Source organism: Cupressus sempervirens, chromosome 4 (assembly GCF_028749045.1).
Source record: "Cupressus sempervirens isolate cs-2001-9-10 chromosome 4, ASM2874904v1, whole genome shotgun sequence".
NCBI lineage: Eukaryota > Viridiplantae > Streptophyta > Pinopsida > Cupressales > Cupressaceae > Cupressus > Cupressus sempervirens.
In genome coordinates, this window is record NC_143121.1 from 231613893 (window position 1) to 231624582 (window position 10690).

Here is a 10690-nt window from a genome sequence, read left to right on the forward strand (position 1 = left end):
TTATTTAACGCGAGGTAGAATACCAAATCCTAAGCACGAATCACCAATTATCTTAAACTCTTGTCGTTTGCTTGTCTTTGAAATCGATGCAAGGCATGACTAATTTTCTCCTCCACGATCATTCGGAAGGCTGGGAGTCTAAGGAATAATCTGCAAGATAAACAACGAACACCTGCCTAACAGTAATTGCAACAGGAATTCAAATATAACCAATAGGATTGTTAGAATCAGATTTCCTAACATGAGATATTCTTTAAAAGTTTCATATTATGCTATAAATTTTTAACACACGAGACATCCAGTTGTTCTTGTTTAGTTTTAATTATATACATACATATTGTATATAGCCTACATTTAGTTGCTCTTAGATTTTGGGACAAAATAGTGGGGTGCTTTATGCCATAATTTACAAAAATCCTCAAAATTAAATAATAAATATGGAACTGAGAACAGAGTACAATTCATCCTAATTTTATTAAGTTATTAAATAAACCAATTGTTAAATCATAAATCAAGTTGTAGTCATTTTAATGTCAATGATTATAGTACGTAAAGATCAAAATTTACTACAAATAAGTGGAAAGTTGAATGCACCAACTAAAGTTTGCAAGCGACGAGCATCGATACGATTTTGTCAAGAAAGATAACATTAGGTGTATTTTTTTTGTACAAGAAGCTAAAAAGTTAAAAGAGTTATCATCATCAATTGGATATCTAGGAAGAGTCCTCATCATTGTAACTATTGGAAGAAAGTATATCCTTGTCATGCAATGTGCTTCCAATAACATCCAATCTTATTTGCACTTGCTCCCTATCAACTTTATGTGGCTTCTTACACTCTTCATTCCAACTTGTCACTAAGCATTGCCTATAAATAGGCTATCTTAACTATCCAATCTCATGCAGTTAAGAGGCTCTTCTTTAGAGAGTAAATACAACTATATGTTGATAGGTTTCTCTCAGTAGCAGGAGAACTAAAATCTGTCCGATAAGACAAATGGCGAGGGTGTGAAGTAATCCCAAAGCACTATAATTTAGCCACCAATTTGCCTGTCTTGTGCCAAAGTTTGACCATCAATCCTTGCCAAAGTCACCCGGTTCTATAGCCTAATCTATTCTAATAGATGTACCTTCCTCCAAAGTATATGTTTTTCAGTCAAGCCATTCCTCACCACATGGTCACAAATTTGTCATGGCCCAACATAAAGAGCACTCAAGTAAATTTCATTTTCTATTTTCTGATGAATCTGATCCAAGAAATGAATGTATCAATCCTGTAAATCTGCATATCTCCTTATAAATCTGCATCAATTTATACAATAAACTTTCTTATCTGCTATAAGTAAGTCTCTATCCAGTGACAAGAGACAGTATTATGTATAATTGGGGTGTGATTACTTGAGCATATGTAGGCTATCAATGAAGAGGCATAGGGGTTAGCAAATGGCTGTTCAAACATCAATAGTCAATGGTCACCATAAGGGAGATACTACTAAAGAGGAGACATGACTATGGGGAGATATGACTCTCCTATTCAAGGGTGGGATAATCTGCATCAATTCATACAATAAACTTTCTTATCTGCTATAAGTAAGTCTCTACCCAGTGATAAGAGACAGGAGTATGTTTAATTGGGGTGTGATTACTCGAGCGTCTGTTGGCTATCAATGAAGAGGCATGGGGGTTAGCAACCGATTGTTCAAACATCAATAGTCGACGGTCACCATAAGGGAGACACTCCTAAAGAGGAGACATGACTACAGGGAAATATGACTCTATGATTCAAGGGTGGGATATATATTGAAGATTAGTAGTCAAGGGAGGACAGGTATAAAGGAAAGTAAGGACTCAGATCAAGTTGTACAGTCTTGTGCATTATATTATTAATTTGGTATGAATTATTGATACTATTTGCAATCTAAGAAAATAGTATTATTGTCATTTATATGATTTTTTAGATATAGAATATAGGCAATAATTTGTTTTTCTTCATATGTGTTATGTAATCAGTCATGGTAGGGACATCGGGGGAATACAAAGAGGGGAAAAAGTAATGAGGTTCTCTTCCAAGCGTGCCATCTCATGATGGTAATAGATAGTCCTATGAGGCCAAGGGGGCGCAAGAGGTGCCCTGCTTGATTTAGGGGCACCTAGTCATAGCGCTCATTTTGGCTTCTAGTTGGATTTGATTTTTGGCATGTACAGACTCCAGCCAAGTCAGCCAAGTTAGGGGAGTGAGGGAGTTTGGACCTTTTCAAGGTCATCTTTTTGGTTGCAATTGTTCCTAGGTAGATGATTTTGGTGTGTTGGTGAGTGTAGCTTGTGTTAGGGGACATAGGTCTAGAAAGATGCAAGTATGAGGAAGGTGTGGGTTTAACCCATTTTGTCCTCCATGATGTGTTTTCATCCTGTTGCATGGATTGGAGCTCCTAACATGTCATTTGGAGCAAGAAAGGGAGAAGATGTCAATTGTGCAACAAATGTGCAAAAGTTGACAAGAAGGCAAAAATGGCATAAATTAGGCAATTGATGTCTTAGAGGCTAAATCATGCCTAGACATCATCAATGGATCAAATTCGATAGGTTTGGAAGTTCCCGAGTGGAGAAATGCAAAGTTGCTTGTGCAACTTTTGGAAAAGTTGTTTGACTACTTTTTGGCAAAAAAGTTGCAAAACGCAAGAAAGAGGTTGATGGTTACTCCAATTGCCTGCAACCTCTTTGGGGACTTATAAAACCATGAAATAAACACATCCCAAGTGTTGGGTGTTGTAGTTAGCAATTTTGTGCAATTGGATTCACGATTTCTAGTTCAATTTTAATAGTTTTTAGAGTTTTTGGTCACTTGTATAGAATAATGGATTGAAGCATTCAATTTGGTGTTGGATCTTTATTGTTCACCTTATTACATTACTTTTCTATTAAGGTTGCAAGTTTGTAGGTGCTCATTTAAATAGGGTTTGAAATTTATTTATAAATACCTTGTGTGCTGGTCCAGTTTTGACTTTGAGAGCAATAATGGGGGAATGGCTCCCCTATGATTTCCTACCATGAGTTCTTCATGGCTTTAGGGGACATGGGAGTAGAGCCAGTGTACATAAACATAAGCTTTTGGGCCCTGGAAAGTGTGGGAAGCATTTTAGCTGTGATGCCCTAGGCAAGTTTTTGATACTTGGTTAGGCGATCACAACAGAGAAAGGAAGAATTTGGGGTTTGAATGTGAGTAATACTTCAAACTAGGTGTTGCAGAATGAGGAGGGGTGAGTAATGTCTACGCATGCTAGAGGAAAAGGTTCCATGACAAGTTTTGTAGAGGGAAAGATCATGCCCTAGTTTGACCTGTTATCCTTATTATGAAACCCTTAAAGATAGGCATAAAAATTGCTTTCTGGTGTATAGACAGTTTGGAAACTTGAGACCCATAAAATCCTTTAGGTTTTCCAAAAGGGTACTTGATCTAAAGTTTGTTTGCCGCCTTATTTAGGGAAAATTAAGTTCAGAGTCCAAAAACTCAAGTTGGAGGGCTAGTTCGAGTAGCCCTGTTTTTGACAGTTTTGGGGTAGGAGTAGGGAACTTGATGGTAACTTGTGAAAATTGATGTCCAAAAGTCTAAGAGAAGTTTGATGTCTCTTGTAAGAGCCCCTCCCTCTACAAGGTTGAGAAGAATGGTCAGGAAAGATTAAAGAAAGTTAACAAGTGAGCTTGAAGAGGTATTTGGAGAAAGGAGGAGATATAACCATTGGCATAACTAGGTTGTAGGTAGTTAGAGGATAGGATAGAGATCCTCTGGGAGTTAGGGCACTAAAGGAACCCTAATAGGCTAGGAGAAAGCCTAAGAAAGTGCTCAAGAAAGTAAGAACTAAAGAAGCAAAACATGCTAGCATTACATCATTGCCCTTGGGCTTAGAAGGGAAGGACATTGTAGATACCTAATTGTAGTTCTCCAAACCATTACCATGGTTGATCATTAACTTTAATATAAGGAGGAGGATAGGGGTGACAATAGAAGAAGAGAATGGCTATGGAATTCCTCACTAGGTGAACGCCCTCATATGGATGACAAGGGCCACATTATTACCAAGAGGGTGTTAGAAACAATAGTTCACCAAGATAACTTGGGGGTGTGGTGTGGTGGTGAATCAGTTATCCAACATCTAAAACATTTATCTTCTTTAAACAAACTTAACCATTCAACCAAAGTAAACAAAAACAATAATAAAATGCAGATAGACAATTACACTAGATATGTTGACTAGGGAAACTCTTGATCAAAGGGAAAACCCTAGTGGGAATGATGCCCACAAGATGATGTACTAATATAAATATTCTTTGTTAGAGGATGGACCTTGTTAGGAGTCTATTTCAACATTTAGTACAGTGAGTCCCTGTTAGGAGATTCCAACCCCGTTAGGAGTTGTGGTACAATGTATGCAAGATGAGCCCATTGCCCAAACGTGCAAGTTCAACTACAAGAAGAGCTCACTGCTCAAACATGTAATTTACTGTTATCTTCCTCTTTCCTTTGTTCTGTCAATTGAACCAATCACTGTCAGACCTTGTAGACTAGGTCATTAACCTGGGATCCAAATATCAAACTTTGGATCACTTAGCAAAACCTCGACAATGAAGTTTCCTTCACTTCCGCATTGCTCTGCTCAACTTTGCATTCCACACTCTCTGCTGCTTATTATCAATCATAAAAACATATCATTCATACCATGGTAGAGGAAATGTCCTTCCTTTATACCGAGTCCTCAAAACAATTCCCTGAGTTGGCTGCTAGACCTTCTCAATTAATTATTATAGGACCACATTAAAAACACGTTACACTTATCGATAACATTAATTTTCCGCCTTGCAACTTGAATAACTCTTTGTACACACAATATTATGACGAGCGAGCTTAGCCACATCATCACCAACGTGTCTTCTTCATGTTCTCAACCTTGATTCTTAGAATAACAACATTGCTAAGAGATATAACAAGTTCACCAGAACATGCCTCTATAAACTCTATCTCAAAACAGACATCACCAAAACTTACATAACTTCTTCTAGACTTACCCTTTCTTCTTCCAATGTTAACTACATATACCAGATACTCATAAGTATCTCCCATAACCTCGGATAGTGTAAACACTCAACTAGCCGTCTGTACCAACTTGATCTTTCTGCTGTTCTTCAGTCAGAAAACTGCTATGTTGACATCAATGACAAACTCAGTCATGAATGTAACATACCATCATAGTAACATATCGACAAAGTTCGGCCATAGGAATATCATCAGCATTCATGCTTGCAACCAATCTTCTAATAGAGGGATTATATCCATTCTTGGGCTTAGGGTAGAGGATTGTTTAAGGCATCCTGATATGCCCTTTTCCTAGCGTTCCTATGGTTGGACTCCATTGATAAATTAAGTATACCTTATGCTTTGTCTTAGATTAATGTTCCTAACCCTAGTAGGAAAGATCTATACATTTATTGCTCTAGTAAGGAAGGTTCATGATGTTACTAATTCTATTCTACTTTTTGTTCCACTTGGAATATGATTCAGGGCAGAAACTAGTGCAGTTAAAAAGAGAGGACATTACACAATGGAAGAGGACTGCTTGGTCTTCCCGCCTATTACTCTGGATTCAAAGTATATGCATCATGTGTAGAGGGTTGCTAAGTTTCTCCCATCTTTACTAGATGATGAGTAAATATGATCAACACATAATTGAAGGATGGGGTCACTTAATGACAAACCTTTGTCTAGCAAAGCATGCGATCAATCCAGTTTTACATCTCCCTAAGATTAGAACTGTCAAAATCTCAAAATTCGCACGTCTGATGATAGTGAAATTCTATATGTGATGTGATGTATTTCATGTTTGACCAAATCATATCACTAAACACAGTGCCCTTCACCCTTTTAACTTGCTCAGTCTTGACCTCTTCCACATATTTCATTCTTGTATTGCAATCATAAGTTGCAAGGGATTGTAGTAGAATGAAAGCTGAAAGCGAATTGAGTTTGATTTGGTTTGGGGAATTTGTTCCCTGCAAAGGTTTGAACAATGATAATGAGGTATGGTCATTGAAAATCAACATCGACATGTCTGTTGCTTCCACCGTAACTTATTTGGCTCATTCAATCTTTCCAGTGTCTTTGAGTGCGTTGTTCAAAATTTCATAATATGCACTTAAATGGTCTGTGATGGATTTCTCTATATGTAAATTGGATGAACTTGTTTGTTGCATTGTAAACAGATGCTACATTAAAAATCACATGTAGTGCATTTTGAGGATTGATTGCCTTAGGCTTAATGGACTCTCACAGGATTTGATGTTGAAATTCTTCTTCCTAATGTTTGATTGAGCAATCTCTTCTCCTCAGGAAGCTAAATGAAACTAAAATGGTGATGAGTAGGTAGTGTCTAGTGTATCCACCTATCCATTATTATGCTTGAATCTTTCTTGAACCACATGTTATTAATATAGCCTTCTCCATAAACAGGTTAACCTTGGAGTAGATTTTTTTTTTCCCTCAAGAAAGTGGTTCTTAATCTAGTCTCCTGCTAGAACTGACATGACCAAGACTAGCTTTGCCTACGTTGTTGATAAGCTTTGTATTGAAAGGAGATTGAGTGACATGGAGAGGATTACCATAATTGAGTTGGAAATTGGGAATGGGCTGGCCAATTTGCAACCTCACTTGGACATTGAAAATACATGTAATTGGATTTTTGAAGCCTTGGCTTTCTACTTTCTCCTTGATTCCACTATAATGTAATCATCTCTTTCCCCTCAACTGTCAGCTCGCTACAAGACACAACGCCTGTACTGCAGTTATGCAGAGTGAGCGTTAATTTTTTAAAATGATGCTCCAATATGATAATGTTGCGGAGTGAGCGTTAACTTTTTAAATTGATAATGTTCAATAAAATAGGAGATAATTTCCACAGCAAGTCAATTGATAAGTAGGAGATAATTTCCAATTACGGATAAAATACAGATACGGTATTGGGTACAGATACAGCCATTTTCTATAGACCCCCAATATGGATACTGCTGAACACGACATTAATAAATAACACATACATATATTTAACATTGTTTTCTAAGTTATTGTAGGATATTTTTATTACTTCAAAAGTAAAATTGACACATAAATGCTACATAAATATTTATAAGTTAATTTAACGCTTTACAATATGTAAACATAGAAGAGTTGCATTAGAAGATAACCCAAAAATGGGTTGCTAAAATAGAAAAACATTTTATTTGTCTTTCTCATTTGGTGGAGGTTTTGTTTATACTATTTTAAAAAAAAAAATTGCTTTGATATAGTTTTCTTTTACATTTAAGGGAAGATCTACGTCAAATCTATTATAAAAAACAAATCCCATAGTATTTGGTATGGTTCGAAGATCAAGTTTATTAGGCAGACATGGGTACAATATTCGATGTATATCTGGGCAGTTCTGGATACGTTTCCAAATTGGATACGGGCATACACGTGCCCAAGGAGGGATAGAGGAGTTTCTGGCAACTCTGACAGATGGTAATTGATAAGTAGGAGATAATTTCAACAGCAAGTCAAATTGTGATATTGCTACCAGGATTTAACTATGTGATTTTGACTCAAATTCATTGACCCATGTTTCAATGAGTTTGACTCAAAATCACACAGTTTTAATCTTGATAGCAATATCACAAGATGGTAATTGTCTTATCCAACACTTTTGTCTTCATTTGAAATTTCTTAATATTCAATGATCGTGAAAATAAGTTGTATCCAAATGGTTCCTCAAGAGGCTGCCTAGGTTTTTTCATTTAATTTGGAATCAATATTAGCCTGCCTGCAGTTCTAAATGCTAGGTGTGTACCAGAGGTTTGGCATATGTACAGGTGTTGGGATATCTTTATTAGTTCACATCATAATTAAGGCCACCCAATGCAGGAGCATCCTGAGCACAGGGCAATGGGTATCTGCAAGACAGAAGAGATTGTTTCCATCTTATTTTGAAGTTATACATCAAATGCACATAACACCTAAGTCAGGAGCTTCCTTTGAATAGGGTAATGGACATCCACAAGAGAGAAGAGATTGTTTCTTTCTAATTTTAAAGTTACATATCAAATGTATATAATCATATGCATAACTTAAAACGCATTAAGAGAGAAGAAGATAAAGGATTCATTAGGTCTGAGTACCTTAAGGTTCCACATCACAGCAAATAAACATCCAAGCAATGTCTCATATGCTCTCAGATTTTGAACATATGGCTAGTTTTGGGCCGCCTAAAATCTATAATCTACTAGAGAGTACATAAATCGTATTTAATTTGTTGGCCAAAAGAGCTTGGTAGCTTGTAGGTTTTATGTTTAGGAATTGAGGAACTAGTTGTCATGCAAAGTCCCCGATTTATAAAATATTTTAAAATTTTCCGCTTTTTTGATTGTTTGCTTTTTATATATAGCTGTTACATATCAATATCGAGTGTTGATTCAAACTACGTCTGTTCTACTTGGCTTAGCTGAGCATCTATTAGACTTCAATTATTTACCTTACATCTTTGACTAAATCAAGTCAATCTGTTTACTACAATTGTTATCTTTTACTTTTTATGTGCTGTACAATTGTTTATAATCACTTTATGTTTTCTAATTTGTTTAATGAATTGTCTTGTTTGATGAATGGTGAATGCAGGGATTGAAGAATGTCCTCTCGAGTGGCGCAGACAAAGATGGAGCCGACTCAGAAGGTCGGACAGCCCTGCACTTTGCTTGTGGTTATGGTGAGGTAGGTGAACTTCTCTCGCAGGATTCTTTCTCTTTTCTTAATGAGATGAAGATGATTTTATTCACAACATCATGTAGGTTGTTTTTCTTCATGTGATCTTGGGTATTTAATTAAGAATACTGGTGCAAGGACTAGGTTTTTCGACCATAAATTTGAATTCAGTATCTGATAATGGAAGTGGAGTTCATTGTCTAGGAATGTTTGGAAGTCTCGTATTTATCTCTTTCATTATTCAAGAGTTTCTTATAATCCTTGGCAAATAAATTTAATGCTTCAATTTGTAATTTTGTAGGACAACTGTATGCCTTCTTGATTCAGTTTCTACTCATTACAACATGTTGGAGCACTAATCTACCATAAATTGAAATTTTGATCCTGCAAACTGACTTGTGTGGCAGCCTTGATAATTCACTTTTTGGGAGAATTTGATAGTTCATGTTTTAGACACTAGTAAAAGCATAATGACACAATACGTATGGTGGTTCGTCGTCTTTTTTGGAAGTAGATGATTTTATATATTTCATGCCTTTCAGTTGAATCCGGATGGTACACGATCAAGTTATTTTTGGTTAACCAACTTTCTCCAGGTAAAATGTGCTGAGGTACTTCTCGAAGCTGGAGCAACTGTGGATGCCCTTGATAAGAACAAGAATACTGCCCTTCATTATGCAGCTGGCTATGGGCGCAAGGAGTGTGTTGAACTTCTATTGAAGAATGGAGCAGCTGTGTATGTTTGAATTCATGAAATATTGATATTTGTGGAGGAATCCTTTATACATACTAGAGATTTTTGCTTATTTTTGTGCCTTCTGCAGGACACTTCAAAATTTGGACGGGAAGACCCCCATAGATGTTGCTAAACTGAACGATCAGAAGGAGGTTTTGAAGCTTCTTGAGAAGGATGCATTTTTGTAGTTTTAGAAATTCGATGTCTACTATTGAACTGTATGAAAACAATAGTTTCGTATTGTTAGTTAGCTAGGAGTCTGTATTTGTCCACAGGGTCTGGTTCATACCCTGTGGAATGACACGTATGGGGTTTAATAATTTTAAGTAGCTGATCGCTGCAATTTATTTGTGCCTGCACGTAGTGTGGATTGATTTGGGCTCCACTTTGTAAGCATTTATTATTCTCTAAACGTTAAAAAAAATTGTTCATATTGGCTATCCCTGTGAATGGGCTTTGCATTCATGGCATGCCAATGCAATTTAATGCCATATAATAGGATATAATTTGTTTTGAAATTCTATTTGAACTTTAGTGCCTTATCTAACAGATGACTGTTATCCGACTCTATGTTTATTCTTAAACATCATCTGTCAAAGTAGACAAAAATGTTCCAATAAGTAATTGAGGACCAATTACGGATCAAGGATGTTAACTATATTTTCTACTTTATTTAGCATCTTTAATTGTCCCATATCTGATCTGATTGTGTATAATCAATTGCCAAGTTGTCTATTTATGACATCTCCATTGCCAGTTGTCTATTTATGACATCTCCATTGCCAGTTGTCTATTTATGACATCTCCATTTGGTTTGCACTTCGACACATCATTCCAAAAAGGTCAACTGTGGCTGCTACATGCTCATTAAACAGATATATGACTGTAATTCGTGTGAGCAATTTCTGCTTCTTTTTTTCATAGATAAGATCGTTTCGCATAAACAATTTTGTCTTGCCATTTTTCTCTCCTTTCCCCCTTATGCATACGGGGGAGGGGAGATTAGTTTAAACCATTCTGCACACGTTTTTTTTAGCAGATCTGCCCAAAGGAGCATTTCTGCTTTCTGTTGTCACGAGCTCACTAATGCATTATAACCGTTCTTAACATTGTAGATTCCTATTTTGGATCATGTCCGTACCAATTTCTCATTTCCGAGTTTTGGGGCAATTTGA

General features: G+C 36.4%; 1 protein-coding gene across 1 annotated transcript in view; it reads left to right on the top strand.

The window, feature by feature from the left end:
* The window catches only part of LOC149560847 (ankyrin repeat domain-containing protein 2B-like), a 45245-nt gene extending 35212 nt beyond the window's left edge, over positions 1-10033 (top strand). The window contains exons 6-8 of the mRNA XM_089824845.1: positions 8696-8788; positions 9376-9515; positions 9604-10033. Coding sequence (XP_089680971.1) covers positions 8696-8788; positions 9376-9515; positions 9604-9703 — 333 coding nt within the window. The 3' untranslated portion in view covers positions 9704-10033. The remainder of the gene's footprint in view (positions 1-8695; positions 8789-9375; positions 9516-9603) is intronic.
* The last annotated feature ends 657 nt before the right edge of the window (positions 10034-10690 follow it).